The 16789-nt window shown below is 37.2% G+C and overlaps 1 protein-coding gene across 1 annotated transcript in view; it reads right to left on the bottom strand.

Moving 5' to 3' along the window:
- CUL3 (cullin 3) overlaps positions 1-16789 on the bottom strand; it is a 57792-nt gene that overhangs the window by 19636 nt on the left and 21367 nt on the right. The window contains exons 3-6 of the mRNA XM_032697497.1: positions 9958-10071; positions 2997-3157; positions 1650-1764; positions 125-353 (exon numbers count right to left, since the gene is read on the bottom strand). Coding sequence (XP_032553388.1) covers positions 125-353; positions 1650-1764; positions 2997-3157; positions 9958-10071 — 619 coding nt within the window. The remainder of the gene's footprint in view (positions 1-124; positions 354-1649; positions 1765-2996; positions 3158-9957; positions 10072-16789) is intronic.

Here is a 16789-nt window from a genome sequence, read left to right as displayed (position 1 = left end):
ACAGAGCCACCAAAGTGTTTTCACAATTACACAGGAACACAATCATTAAGCTTGACTTATCCCATGTTTAAAAACAATAAGCAGTATCATAAACATTTCTGTCTCCCACATGACCCAGTCTTACCTTCTGTCTTCCCATTTTTCAGCATATGGACTAGCCCAGAGTTCTCCATTTCCACTATAGTTTTCATATGCTTGGAAATAAGTTCCCTCTCAACAACTTTCACAATAGGTTCTTCTGTTGATTTATCCAGACAATGCATCACCCGCTCTATTTCTTCATTAATTCTAGCTTCTACTTTCTTTATATATACAGAAGCACTGTTTTCAGCTAAAAATTTTTGACTTTCCATCTGTGATTAACACAAATTAATACTTTAGACTTTTTTTTTTTTAAAGAGAAAAAGAAAACATACTAGTTCTGTCAGACCAGCATTTATAAGCAAGTTCAAATCAAACACAGCATGTCCAACACATTGTACACCCAAGGTTTACATACACACTTAACACAAAATGAAGGTTCTATTATGCTAAATGTGTTACATAAGGGGGTACATGCAATATAAACAAGGTCTATATTTTTCATCCTAAGCCAGTCTAGTTTCCAGTTACCAACCAGAGTTTTAGCCACAGGTCCAAAGAAAACAGAACAATGGGGAGAGAGAAGAGGCAAAAATTCCTTTCAAATACCAGTTTATGTCAGTTGTGATCATTCCCATTAGTGACAATGCTAAGCACATTATTTCATGTCAAACTGTTTTTATCCATACTGGTCAGCATAGTCTTTTGGTGAAAAGATGTTTTATTTTTTTATTTTTAAGGCAGAGCTAAGAAATGGAACTTAAATGAAAGTAATTAGTTTTCTTAAATTTATGTAGCATCAAAGAAAACCAGTACACAATGACATTTAAATGGTTGTACAACATATGATTCAGCTTTTCAAAAAAGGTTGGAGATCAGAGCATAGAACAGTCAGTCAGTTGATCCTGCATAAGAATTGGGAGACTGACAAATTATCTCATCTAGATATCTTTTAACATGCTCTTAAAATTTATAACAATTTCCAGCAAGATGAACATGATTACATTCAAAAAGCAATCAACTGGCTTTCCTCCTCAAAGTATCTCACAAACAAACCCCAGGGAATATTTAAAATGTGTTATTTGGTGGCTGATCAACAACTGGAGAGCCACTTGCTTACGCTTAATTCCTTGACTCAGTTCATTTTATTACAAAAAATAGCTCACAAATGTAGATACTATGAGGGAAAAAGCTTCCTCCAAGGCAGTTTGACAGGTTTCCCAGCCTGAAATAGTTTGAACCTTTCATGCTACTGGTATTTCAAAAAGACTGTGAGGGCAATGCAGGGGTAGGCTCAGTTGCATGAAATAGCCTAAAGCAGCAGGCACAAGATTAGCATAATGATTACTTCACGTTATTGGCACCCACATCTCAAAACTACATTCAAATTATGCTAATTCTGTAGAAAATGTGTTACTTTTCCCCTGCACAGTTAGCCCTTATTTTTCTTATTTAATGGATATGGACATACTCATCAAATAAGCAATAAGTATTTAAAGGACATCAATTCTCACAATTCCAGGGAGTTACAACAACATTCCAAACATGAGATTAGAACACTGCCATACCTGAAAAAATTCTGCAGACATCTCCAAAAATGGAGCCTCAAAGTCTTCTTCATAGACTGACCTCCCTTCAAGACCTAGAATCATTAACATCTGGCAAGCATTTCTTATTGCGCCTCTGCCAAAAAGTAAGTTGTTAACAACTTGAGAAATCAACATGCTTGTAAAACAGAGTACAAAGCAGAATAACAACTTGTAACATGATATTAATTAAAATATAGTAATAGAAAGTCCAGTCTAAATCTGTTTTGATACTTTACACATTTTCAAGAAAATTATACCAGCAACATTGTTTGGTTTTGTTCAAAACTAAAGATCTGATAATGTTTATTAAATGCTTTAAATGCAGTGATAGGGAAGCAGGTCTCAAGTTCTACTAGCTTGCAAGACTATGAAGAATATATTTCAATATATAGGAAAATAAACCAAAATACTACTTCAAAGAAAACTGCACGTGTAGGTCAGAATTGAGCAATTTAAAATAATTGCACACATGGAATTTGCTGTGCAAAGTTTAAGTATTTTTTGTTGGTTGGCTGTTTAAAAAAAACCAAAACACCCCCCCCAACCAAACACGAAATAAACCCCACCAAAATAAAAATGTATCAGCAAGTTAATGAAAACAAAGGAACTGCATCCAGAAAAAAAATTCCACTTCCTGGCAGTAGGGGACAATACACAGCTGTAGCCAGGGAGTATTCTTTCTCTTCATAAATTGCACGTTGGGCAATCTCAGTCACAGAACTGCAGCCAAAGTAGCAAGGATTTTACACATCCCCACACCCAACAGCTGTTCTGAAACTGGAGAAGCACAAGAAAACTTGCAAATTTGAAGTCCCTTCAGCTGCAGTATCTGCAGTGTGTGGCACAAAACTCCACATCTAAACTTGCCAGAGAAGCTGTGAAATGGATTTTAAAAGCTTAGAGATGCAACTCACCTACCAAGAAACAAATGCATCGAAAGGAAAAGGAATTAAAAGAGGAAATGTAATAAAAAAATAAATAAATAGGTACAAAAAAATTAAACAACCTCTCAATACAGAGAAAACACACGATAGCAAACAAGAGGCAGAGAATTGTCAAAACTCTGCTTTATAACTAAACGCTCCAGCACATTGTGATAATGGAGACATTTAACAAAAGTTTAAATAAAAACCATCTGATAAATATTAAAAAAAATGTATTAACAAACTTCTTCATTTACCACTATGCTAAAACTTAATGTACGAGAAATATTTCAGATTATGGAGAAATCTGAGTTGTGCAGCCTTAAGCCTAATTAATTGTTTGTGTATGTTCTTGACTCACTCATTATTTATAACTAAAGACAGTCACTTACAAACATCTTACCTGTCTACAACTTCTCCTTTCCTTTCTCTTGCAATCATATCCAGCAGAGTTTGCCGCAGGTGATCCCTAATGCAGCCGTAGCGAACGACTTGATCTCGAAAAATAATCAAGCCCAAATTGTAGACATTCTCCACATTATTTTGTTGCACGTACACACGGTCCTACAAAGGCACACACAGCAATAAAACTGTAAATTCAGTGCATCTGTGCTATTCAAAAATAAAAGAGATCGATTATTTCTGTACAGTGCCTTTCCTTGTAGAAAAAAATTATGAATACCCTCAAAATTCAAAACCAGTCCTCCATTTTCCAAAACTTCATTTATACTGGAAGTCTACTGCTAAAGCATGGCAGAACACATCTACAGCCTTGACACTTTTTAGTCTGGGTGCAGAGGAACCTCCAACTATTGACAAAACTCAGGGCACAATCTGAAAGAGTTTACATTCTGAAAGGTCTTACTCACCTACTCAAATCCCTTCCATCCACCCCTTTCTGATCTTAATTAATTTTCCTGAAATTTTTCCCCACCTCCCCATGCATCTTCCTACCACTCCTTTTAGGCAACCAAAATGCAATATTCAGTGACATCTTCGGAAAGAGCATCATTAGATGAACAGAAGAAAAAGTAAAGCCAAAATGAGAAGAGTTGCAATCGCAATCTTTATGGATTGGTAGTGCAAAATTGTACAGAAGGACTTCTGTTGACACCCTTCCCTCCCATGAAAAAAAATTCACTTTCATTCAACTTGAGGAATAGTTATGTTTCATTATAATTGCACACATACACAAACACTCAAAAAAGAGAAGAATGGCAAAAGAAAAATATTTTTTGTTTCAATATGGGTTTAAATTCCATCTCCCTACATAATCTCAGTCTATAGGAATGATCAAGTTCCTCAACTATCTACTTTTTTATCCACCTACATTTACAAACTGACACTGATCCTCAGATCAGCATTCCAAGACCTCATAGCCCAAAATCCATCGTATGGAGTTGACTGAGACATTACTGAGCAGATCCTGAGTTTCTTATTGCCACCCACAGAAGGGCTCCAGAAATTTGTCTCCCCTTTCCTATTCCTCATCAACTCTCTAGAAAAGGAAGGCTATTAATAAAGTTACTAGCAGACAGAAAATGCATGTATTTGCTTAATAGTCACTAGTGCTGTACTAGGTAAGACCCTTCAAAACAACATTAAGAGCAGAAAAATGGTGAGCTTTTACAACCTTCTTCTGAGATGAGCAATAATTATTTTTCTTCATTTCTGTCAGGGAATAATCCATTCCTCTAAAATCATAGCTTGAGTAATTACTAAAAATACTGCTTTGCTACCATTTAAGCATCAGGGTAATGATATCAGAAAAAGTAAAAGAGTTTTGTACCCACTCATAAATCTGGCTGGTTTTCTGAGAATGTACACAGCTATAACAAAATAATAATAAAAAAATCGAATTCTATAAAGGATGAAGGTCAATGTTTGAGATTGTGTATAAAGATCAGCTTCTCCACTGGTTCTGTCAACTATCTTAAGAGCTTTATCACACTCAGTATTGCAGAGTAAAGCTACTCAAACACCTAGAAAATGAAACCATTAAAAGAACAAATGTTATGCTTTGGACTACGAAAAAAAGATTACAAAATCACAAGTTTATATAAATTCCACAATTACAAAAAAACAGAAGGAAAAGACAGCACACAGTTTAGCAGCTGAACTTACATGGTGAAGTTTTTATATATTAATTATGTGCCAGATTGCCACTTGGTGACCAGAGGAAAGCAAAACACTGGGTTCTGCTATTAATGAATGATTTCCCACTCTCTCCCTTCAGACAGGCAGCACTTCATTTAAATAAAAAAAACAAGCTGGGAACAGGTCAGATATGCCTTCTCTGTGGCTCGTGAAGGAAGCTCAATTCTGCCTCAAAGCAAAATGTTTACCAGTTGGTCTCATGAAGTTAGTTTAGTGATACATAGTAGTCTAGGTCTTTGGAATATGTACTTCATTTTTCATTATTTACAAATAGGGTTGTTTATTTCACTTCCTTGTTTACACACTTGCATCAAGAACAGAAGTAAATGGGATTCTGAAGTGAGACAAGCTTAAAATATATTTTCAAAGAGATGAAAGAGTAAATTAAAAAGTAACGTCTATGTGACTTGAGGAGAAAAGAATATATCATTCCCCAAAAATATTCAGGCCTCTAAAGCACGGGCAGCAGGGTATCTAAAAGGATTAAAGCCATGACTCATCTGCATAGCTTCTGTTGTGGCAGTGCTAAACAGTGCCATCACAAAATAGTAACTGCACTAGAAACTCCTCTCAGTGTATCAGCACGCCTCTGTAGTAAGCCAGACCACTCTACAATACCCAAACCAGAGCAGCAACATTAACATTTCTGATACTGCTGATTTGCTCACCCTTGGTAACAGATCACATTTACTGTTTACTGGAAGCTCTCCCAGTCCAAAAAAAGTAATCATAGAGAGAAAGCCCCAGTGGGGAACAGGTTTGACTGATGAGGCTACACACTGCTGCACAGCAATCACCTCCCACAGGGAGAAGCAGCGGGTTATTAAAGGTAAGAGTAACTTTCAGAAGACAAGGGTGGAGTTTCAGACAGCAATTATTCATAAACTACAGTCCTGCTTATACTGCAGAATTCTGATCTGAACTAAAGTTACCTACTGTAAAATATCACCAGCTACGTTTTACCCATCTCTGCACACTACCTGGATGGTGCAGCCTTCAGACACCCTTGACTATGTATATACTATATATAGTAAGTGTCTTTGATGCTAGTTCTGGAAATAAAAACAACAATTTCTCCCTTTTACCTTGTGTGTAAGGTATGGACAGTAAGAGACACATGCCCTGAGGTCAAAACTCGCATATCCAATCTGTCAGTGCTGTCTTAAAAAAAAAAAAAGAAATCATCTTTGTGCACAGCACAGATGAGAAGGGAATTCTCTGCCCCCTGAAAAATACACAGCTGTATTTGCAGGAGCAATTGTTCATTTCTGACAGTGTGTAACTGGCACTGCCCATATGCCTATACCACAGCCAGGGGTGTGACTGCTGCACTCACATACCTGAAATTGCTTTAAATTTAGCAAGTACAAGTAATAGAGAAGGAACACCACAGAATCCAGTTTAACCCAGTTTCCACCACACATTCTAAGAATTCTCACGCTCACTGTTGCTTGAAGACCAAACAACTGCACCTCCACTGCTACCATTACATACAGCAGTTAAATAAACCCATTGTGGACATGCTTACACTGCTGCTGTGAGGCTGAATTTCAGATATGCCCAACTGTAGTGCATCACTTCACTGCTTCAACATGTATGTGACCTGACTCAGCAAAGATGCTACTTAGAACATGACTCGGGTGCTTTGGTGCCTCACTGCTCACTGCAGACAGTGCCATGAAGTTATGGAGAGGATGACATCTACTCTGGCACTGATTATTGTAGCCTGAACATGCAAAGCAAAAGGAAGAGAGCTAGTGTTGTATCCTACAACGTAGACTGGAACTGCATAAACTTGAAATTCAGTCGTGCAAACTGGAACGTCTCAATAAAGTCACGACAAATCTTTACTATGCAAAACGTTACAAAACCTCACACTACACCTACAACAGACCTGAAACCAACAGACTTTCACCAGAGAGTATCACAAGAGACAAGGTAATTTAGTGCTTGTGGAAGAGGTTCTGCACATACAATGAACTCCTGCCATAAACCTCAAACAGCAAGTATTCTAGTCATTAAGTATCATAATGCAGAAACCCCAGTGTGCAAAACTCATGCCTTTCTAAAAAAGATCTATTTGAATTTATTTTTATTTCAAAAGTAGCAAAATTAAACAGGGGAAAGAGATTAAGGTGGGTTGGAGAGGTGTTTGTTTTGACTTAAATCATATGACAGCCAGTGGGTGAAACAAAGCTGGAAAACAAATGTGGCATTGAAACAGGAAGAGTTTACTTTAAGATGTACGATCACTAGGCTGAAGTAAGAATTTAAGAGAGTAAGACCAGAATTCAAGAGGATGTTAAATGTTTTACTTTCATGATGTCACACGGTCTGTTGGGCAATAGGTACATTTCCTGAGACTGATGGGTAATTGAGATGGCCTACAAAATAAGAGGAGGATTGGGTCATGCTTTACTTACAAACATACGATAATTGCATATATTTCTCCTGGTAGAACACAAGCATATCAATTAACAGTGCCTGGTGACTGAGTTTATGCACTGTTTGGGTTTTTTTTAGATAAAATATTTTTCCTGTCAGTTATAGTAGCTGTGCTTGAATAAAAACGTACAAACAACTTGTGACATAAGCATATCACTATAATCCCACATGTCACTCAGACTCAACATCATAAAAGAACAAATCATTCCTTATTTTATAAAGTTCTTCAAAACTGTTTCTTTGAAGAGCAGTCAGGTCTCATCTTTCACAGGTGTTCTGTCACTGTATGATTTTGTGGCACTAGCAGCTACAAAACTAAATTCCAGAATTCCAAACTTCTGGGATGAACACATACTCAAGGCTGGAAGTTTCCTGCTCTAAAGTCTCTTTTGAATGAAGAGAACTGTGTTTGACTCAAGATGACACCCCAGTGACAAAGATGAAACTGCGAATCTTTGAAAATAATCCTATTTTAAACTATAGCTTATACTTTAGTTTGTAATCAAAGCATGTATTTTCCATTGACAATTTGTCTTATGCCCCTCCAAGTCAAAGAAAAGAAGGGAGTCTGCCTATTCTATCAGCTCCTTGCATTAGACAGTTCTATTATAACCCCATGTTACATTACAGAGGTTTAACAGCACTCCTAAAGCTTGACAAGTTTATATAAGCATTTTGGAAGAAAATTTTGTTGTATTTTTACTATTTTACTATAAATATATTTTATTTTAGATATGTTTTTTCTGTTTCTTTGGGTCTTACTTTGGTACAAGGAAAAAAAAAAAAATCAATGGAAGTCAAATAATTAGTCAAGCAGAGGGCTCAACTGAACACCCACTTGAAATAATTAAACATGGACATGGAAAATAGTCCAGAGGTATGAAAGTTTATTTATTATTCTGTTCTGAATCTAAAAGATAACCCATGAAGTTCAGTTTGCACTTGTAGGAATGCTGCAGGTTTCCATCCCCTGAAATTTTGGCAGAAAAGAAAAGGCTGTCTGGATGTTTGAACAGCACTCACAAGGTTTAAACCAAAGCCAAGGCGTTGCTCTCTGAGCGTAAAAAATACTCGGTAAACTGGTTAACTTGGTAAACTGGTAAACAGCTCTCCTTTTCCCCCAGAAGTGGTAACTGCAGTATGTATCCCTTCCTCAAAGAGGGAGCCCTTTGGTCCTTAATATACTGGTCAACACACTGAAACAGGAAAAGTTGATAAGCCAATTTTGTCTGCCACTGTTTGAAGGATCAAAAAATTATTGATTTTAAGAGTAGGAGATAACATTGCATTACCCATTACCTTGGACTATCCAGCACCTTCTGTACTGAAATAATATATAATATTTGGCTAAAACACAACAGCTACTCCCCTGGAAAGCTCTGGATTCCATCTTCTAACATTTCTAAAAATTCACCACTAGCTTTGGTAGATTAATCTAATCCTTAACTATTCTTGAATTTGCCTAGTTGCATCTTGCAGCAATTGATTTGTATTTGTCCTTCACAAACAGATTAGAGATTCCAGGATTTCTCACAGCAAAGACAGTACATCTTGAAAATAATCTCTCCATCTTCCTTTTGGCAAGATAAAAATACACAAATCGTTCAGTGTCACTTGAAGGCATTTTATCCAGCCCTCTAGATTTTGGTCTTTTCCCAACTGAAATAAAACAAAACCAACCCCAAACATGAAGGCCACTAAATCCATTAAAAAAATAATCATGTTATTAATTACTCCAAATTCTTTAACTTTTAGCAGCTTATTAACCAAAGGGGACTTCACAGCTAATACAAACATGGTCAGTGTCATAGGGTGAGATCTTTAACAGCTACAAGATGAGATCTTAACTCCAGTTTTTCAGCAGATAGAGCACAATTCCAGTTAATTACCATTTTTGACCAAAAAATTGCCATCATTGTCTGTCCTTCACTGTCTAATACTGCATAAAGTACTATCTGTAGTATGATATTTTGGCAAAAAATTATTTTATATAAGAAACCACAGCATCTCAACAAGTTTTTCTCTTCTTTGTCATGTCAAAGCCTTTCGTTAGAAGCTAAGCAAAAATACTCTCCTGCATCCTAGAGTATGCCCACCATTATGGGAATTTAAATACATACCAACTACCTAAAGCATAACACAATCCAGAGACAAAAACGTTAGGCCTTCTCTCCAAAAAAAAAAAGCCTTTTCTGTTTAATGTAGGTAAGAAATTGCAAGCCTGCAACCAGAGATCACATTCTCATCTATGTACAGCACGATCTTGTACCAAGCTCTGTATGAACACGAAAGGATTCAGTTAGAATTTAACATTCAAGGACACACACTGTACTAAAGTTATCCTCTTCAAATCCTTAACCTTAAAGAACAACTACATTGGAAGTCTGAGGAGACTTTACATCATCATTCTTTCCACAGTAAGAAAACACTGCTACATGAACTACAACATGCAGGTCACATCTATAACCTGCCACAATGGGTCTGACCAGCTTAGCTTTTAAGAACTGCAAAGTTCAACCATTTTTCAGATTAATTTTTCAAGTGATAATGAGATAATCTAAAAGAAGAAACCAATTACATTTGGTCAAACACCTGTGCATACAAGAGTATTGCATGGGAAATTCAAAACAAAGGACAGAGAACAGTCTTGGGAAAAGGAGTGGTAAGCAAGCCTTGCTTTTTATCTCTCCATTTTATTTGTTTGGATTTGTCAAAAGACAATTTACTGCACAGTTAAATGTGTGAAATAGCAGAATACCCACCATATACATCAGAATGTCTCTAATCATCACCATTGCTGTTTGATGATCATTCCACGCTTGGTTTAGTGTTTGTAGAAAGTTGTTATTCAAGGAGTTTAACACATCTTCTCTCACCTGAAGCAAAAAAAAAAAATAATAGATTGCCATAAACTCAAGCCAGTTTCTCCTGCAGCATTCAAATCTTAACAAACTTAGCTTCAGCACAAATTTCCTTGCTCCTCTATGAACTTTTCTGTGGAAAAATATGACTTCACACATGTAAGAAAAATGAGACTAAAACCAAGAAGAACAAAATAAACATGGATATTAAATTTGAAAGGAATTCCTGAAATCTTAAATGTTAAAAGTACTTTTTTACAACTCTTCAAAGGTTTTATCTCCTATGCTATAGTGTTTAAAGAAATACTAACTTTACTATCACAAGTAATTTCAGAATACTGGGTAGCAGCAGTCAATATTACAAACAGCAACAAGTACAGGTGGGAAATTGGCCATGATGACATTTAGAGAGACAAGCTGAGACAGCATAAAGTTACAGCAAACAACCATCACTTAGTAAAGACCAGATTCTTACACTGACGGTCCATAATCTCCAGCAATGAGAAAAAAAAAGTCATCTTTGTTTATACAAATGTATTTGCTCATTGATTCATCTGTCTCAACTTCAGACTTTATGCTTCTTTGCCACTACTACTCCTGCTAATAAAAAAAGAGCATCCAGTTTCATATTTTGATTTTATGCAGCAGAAATATACTACAGTGCTCAAGCTTTAAACTCATGTAAAGGAGAAACCCATGGAAACATAAAAAAAAAATTATTCCAGAGTTAACAAAATGCAGGAATTGACTTTTGACATAACATGAAGAATATATTCTGCCCTCGTTGTAACCCAACAGAATGCATTCTCACATTTACAGATCTGCACTTATGCTTGGGTGAGTGCAAATTTCAGCACAGAGAATTCAAAGAGGAAAACAGAATGCACACAGCAAGCAGCCACAAACTGCACCAACATCACATGCAACCACCTGAGAGACTTCATTCTGTTAAAGTTTTATGCAGTTATTAGGCCAAACCAGCATAACAAGCAATTCTGTCTGCCACACTACTGTATATACTCCATAAACTTAGATGAGCAAACCAGAAAGAGAGCACGGTACATCACACAAACACAATGGTCTCTTCTCAAGAATCTCTGAAGCTTATCCCAACAATATTCACCTTGTTCCTGAATCTAAGCAACACATGTATCTGTAGGTTGTTCAAAGGTTTCTGAAGTCTTCAAATACCCACTCTGCAGACCTGAGCAAGGCCTCTCCTTTTTACTTTTGGAAAACATAATATGCAGTTATAAGCACTGCTTAGCTGCCTCATTCTTTCTGATCATGGTCATCATTTACCCTTTGGTCTCCCAAATGTGTGCTCTGTTAACATCCAATCTATGTAGTTTTTAGCCAAAACATAAATATGCATTAAAAACTCCAGCAGACATACTTGTGAAGAGTATGCAGAACCTCGCAGAACAAGAGAAACACACGTGACATGGTTGCTTTCACTTCTTTGGCCAGTATGTAATAACATGGAAAACATTATTTGGTAGGTCACCCACACAGGTAAACTTTACCAAAGCATGATTAGCTTATAAGCACAGATAACCAGGGACATTAATTTTTACAACACTTTTCTCAAACAACAGAGAGGCAGTGTGCCTTTGTGATTGCACAAATCCATCACACTAATGCTACTGGGCCAGCCAGTGTCAAATCAAGCACCAACTGGGAGCAAAAGGGGGTTCTTGCCACCAGGTAGCAGTGATGAATTGCTTCCAAGCAGACACCTGAACACTCAACAGCAGTGCCACCTCTGCTCCATACAGAATGTTATGTGGCTTTCTGGAAATGTGTTTTAAAGTCAGGAATGGGTGCTGTACAACAAAACTACTTCAAGAGTATCTCTTCTCAGTGACATCCTCCAAGGTTTATTTTAAGCTGCAGAGAGGTTTGGGAAGCTATCACAAAAACCACCAAATTATTTCTTACAACAGCTGTCTAGTTAATAGGTGCTCAAAACATTCCTTGTATAGGCCATGAATACAATGTTACAGGAAAACTACTAAAATGCACATAACATCTTAGCTATGCAAAGACGGAGAGTCAAACGACTTTGGTAGAATAAATCATTTGAAGTAAAAAAACCTGGATATCCATACTCTTCTACAAGAGAAGACAGCCCTTCAGAGAAACAGCTGCTACTCTTCCAAAGCCTTAGGAAAATCTGAGTCTCAAAGATTTTTATCAGCAGAATGTTACTATGAATTAGCGAAGCTTGTAGTGATTTCTGTGACAATATTTGCAGCTATACAGTAAATTGGCAAGGGAAGTCAGTTTAAATAGGACTGTCCATATAAAGACTTACTTGAAAATAAATTAGCAGCTTCATAATCTATGTAAGGTCTTCTTATAGTTGCAAGGATGAAATCCAGTGTATAACTTCAGGCTCAACTGCATTTTGATACAGATCTTCAGGAAATACAGAACCCTTCCCCCAGTCTCTTAAGAATAGTTGGCAGAAGCTTTCAATACCTTTAAATAACTCTTTATCAAGTGTACACAAAGCAGACTTATGGCCTAGTATTTTCTCTCTTACACTGCCTGGCCTGATGCAGCAGCACAAATAGTTCAATTATGTAATTTCCACTACTGTAAGGACAGCCAGAACCTTCTATGGAGAGCAGCAGTAGAGAACAGCACTTTCTGAACTAAGGTCTGAAGCCTTCAAAACTTTTATTAAGGAGTTTCTTTACCTTCTACAAAAATCCAAGTAGTCTAAAAGACCATATTCTAAAATCTTAAAGAGTCCCAAGTAAGTTAACAGATTAACTATGATTTTACCAGAAATGTCTGTTCATCCCTGCAGCTGCTATCCTACAGCTGAAAGAAAAAAACCAACACTGAAGAATACTGATGATTCTGAACTGTTACTTACTTTCTGGCAATTCCCTCACATTCTTCTGCCCTCCATATAATAGTAGACTTGCAAAAGATCATCTGAAAACATCATTAAGAAAATATAAAGGCAGATAACACTTCATACATTGTCAGTCAGGCTTACAGTACACCCTAATGCTCAACGGGTAATTCGCCTCCTACACAACTTCTCGTGTCATTCCTCCCTATTCGTTGATGTTATGGAAATAATTTCAAATTCCCTGTAGGAGATGCCTCTCTTATCTCTATCCTTCTCTCTGTGACACCACAATAGCAAATTCTAAAGCTTGCAAAGGATCCCAGACACAACTGAGTCCCAGAGCAGACATGCTTCCTTCAGCCCACACCTTCTGCACCAGCACCCCACACAATTCCTTCTGCATTTAACGCTGCCACAGTGACCAGCTCTGTGCCCTCCCTAAAAAACAATTTCTTGCATGCTTGCCTGTATTATTATTCTGAAATAGCAGGTACTGTCCCTACCAAACTCCCCCAGCTGTATCAATTCTGGCACAGCAGCAGAGATGTTTGGTAAGAGCAAGACATACTGCAGGACATGAGGATATCCCAAGCAGCTCTTTCTTTTCAGAAATGCTCTAGTGTCTCCCCAAATGAGCATATTTCAGTCCATTTAAGTTTAGGACAGTCCTTTACATCTCTGAATCTGATGTACACACAGAAAAATCAACAAGACTTTACTGGGCTTGGCCAACAAATCAGTGAATTCCTTTTTCACACACACAGTTTATATAATGTTTATGGTATGTTGCATGTCATGGGTTTAGATTTCACTAGACTATGATGTGTGCATAAAAATCATAGAATGGTTTGGGTTGGAAGGGACCTTAAAGACTATCTCGTTCCAAATCCCCTGCCATGGGCAGGGACAACTTTCACTAGACCAAGTTGCTCAGACCCCCATCTAACCTGGCCTTGAACACTTCCAGGGATGGGGAATCCACAGCTTCTCTGGGCAACCTATGCCAGTGTCTCACCAGCCTCACAGTAAGGAATTTCTTCCTAATATCTAATCTAAACCTACTCTCTTCCAGTCTGAAGCCATTACCTCTTGTCCTGTCACTACACGTCCTGTAGTGTAAAAAGTTCCTCTCCCATCTTTCTTGTAGGCTCTCTTCAGGTACTGAAGGCCACAATTAGGTCACCCCAAAGCCTTCTCAAGGGTGCATTCAATTCCTTTGTCTGTGTCATTAGTGAAGATATTAAATAACCCTGGTCCCAGTATGGACCTCGAGGGACACCACTTGTCACTGATGGCCATCAGCACTCTGAGCCAGCAACTGCAACCCTCTGGATACAACTGTCCAACCAATTCCTTATCCATATAACAGTCCACTCATCAAATCCATTTCTCTCTAATTTAGAGAGGATGTTGTAGGAGATCATGTCAAAGGCTTTATAGAGGTGCAGAGAAATTACATCTGTAACCCATCCCTTGTCAACCAAGGTAGTCACTCCATTATAGAAGGCCACAGGGTTGGCCAGGCAAGACTTGCCCTTGGTGAAGCCATGCTGGTTGTCCCAAATCACCTCCCTGTCATCCATGTACCTTAGCATAGCTCTTAGGAGGATCTGGTCCATGATCTTCCCGGACATAGAGGTGTGACTGACAGGTTGGCAGTTCCCAAGGTCCTCATTTATACCCTTTTTAGAGATGGGTACAATGTCTCCCTTTTTCCAGCCACCTGGGACTCCATCTGACAGCCATGATTTCTCAAGTATCAGGAAGAGTGGCCTGACAACTACATCAGTCACTTCCCTCAAGACTCAGGATGCATCTCATCAGGTCTCAAAGACTTATGTATAAAAGGAACTTCAAGAATATTATCCTGTAAACTTTTTAACGTCGAGATTTTTGTTTATTGTAACACAAGTGATGTTGCTCATTGTCAAATGGTTTAGAGAACTGTAAATTAAGCTCTGTTTTAAAAAAACCACTTAACATTTGTATGAAGAAGTAACAAACTAGATTTGAGAGCTGTGAAGGAAGACTGTCCACATCGAGTGGGCAAGAAAGGGAGAAATCAGTGAAGTACCTGATGCACAGGAATTAAATACCTGAATTAAGATGAAAGGCTTCAGTACTTTCAAAATTCAACTGTATTTTTTAAATAGGTCTACTTGTACCCTACTTAAATAATGAAGTCAATACACAGGTAAAGACAAGTTTTAGCATGTCCTTACCCTGTAGTAAAAACAGGGTAGTTCAGGACAGCTGACTCCTCTCAGTGATGCAGAGTACCTGCCTTTCTATTGCCCTCATCATGCAGCCAGAACCTGGTGATTAGTACTTTCAAGCCATTAGGGTGTGCAAGTTCAAAACCAAGCACACTTGGCAGTAACTCACTTGCAGGAATGTACCCTTCCATCTGCACCTATCATTTTATTTACAATTAAACAGGCTGTAAGGACAGTACACTGTATTATGTCCTGTTGTTGAGAAGTTAAATGCTTATAAGAAAAGTATGTGGTTTCTAATTAAAATGCTGAATAAACACAACTTTCTACTCATGGTTAAACAAGCATAAAGTGTAAACACAGCTCCTAACCATGTCTCACCAACAATAAAAGTTTGTGCTTTCCAAGCTTTAAAGCTACTTGTAAAAACATCTGAACATACACATTTGCCTCTACCCAGTCTCTTCATCTATTCCTAATTAGCCAGCAAGACAAGAACACCACAGCAATGTAGCTTTTTTGTAAAAAGATAATCAGCAGATGTAGACAGCAAAGGACAATAATGTTTCAAGGATTCTAGCAATCTCAGATTTGGGTTTGGCTCCTCAGCAGTGCTCCCTGAATTGAGTGTAGTTCTTCAGTAAAAACTGACACACTTCTGCACATTTTCACTTTTATAAAAGTTATGAAATTTAATGAAGGTTTCAGTTGGCAAAATCTCCCTCTCCTAAATTCTAGCATTCACCACTGAGTCTCTGAATAGAAGTTTACAAAGACTTGTGATGAGAGGATTTATTGTTAATTAGCTACTTAAAATTTAACAGAGAATTGCCCTTGGGAAGAGACAGTGAACAGAAAAGATTTCTCTAAAATTTCTGTGACAAAGTGTGAGGTTAAACAAAACCTTTTTTTTTATCTGTCTTACCAGAAGCACTAATAGCACAAACAGAAGATGTCATTATAGAACTGATCCTATTCTTAGTAAACAATGCACTATTTTTTCCATACTTCCATCTATAACTACCTTGACATAATATCCCCAAGTAAATACTCAAAAGGGACAAGAAGTAGCTTTGAGCCTACAGAAGTTTTCTTTATTGTTCAGAAATTTTTGGCAGAAGTCACATTTTCTTTTTTTTTTTAGTCTTTTCCTTGGATTATTTAATTTATAGGACAGCATCATCAGAATAATTTAGCCTTTACAACAATTAACTACTAAAATTCAGTAGTTAGACTTTTTATTTAAAAAAATCTTGGTCATCCATGTTTATGATACCCATACACATGGTTATAATTTGCTGAATCACACTACAGATCAGAATATTAGGTCACTGGAAAAGACTTTTTTTTAAAGCATCAAATATGATAGCATTAAGTGTCAGAAAGGCACTAGTCTACACTGCTATTTGTACAGTCATCTCACCCAGTGCAGTGAAAGTACAAACTCAGGATCTTCTGCTCTTTTGTTAGTTTTCCACTATCAGCACTTTAGAATAATTTTTTGCAAATGGATAATTTTTAATATGCAAAATAACTAGGAACTAAGATAAGAAGTTGCAGAATACCTAGTAACAAAGTATCTCCCCTCAAATTAAACCAGGATAAACTAAAGCCTAGGAATAATAAAAATTTACTGTCATATTATTAC

This window comes from Chiroxiphia lanceolata, chromosome 10, assembly GCF_009829145.1.
Source record: "Chiroxiphia lanceolata isolate bChiLan1 chromosome 10, bChiLan1.pri, whole genome shotgun sequence".
Classification (NCBI taxonomy): domain Eukaryota; kingdom Metazoa; phylum Chordata; class Aves; order Passeriformes; family Pipridae; genus Chiroxiphia; species Chiroxiphia lanceolata.
Note: the sequence above shows the minus strand (reverse complement) of the source record. Positions and strands in the feature narration are given on the sequence as shown.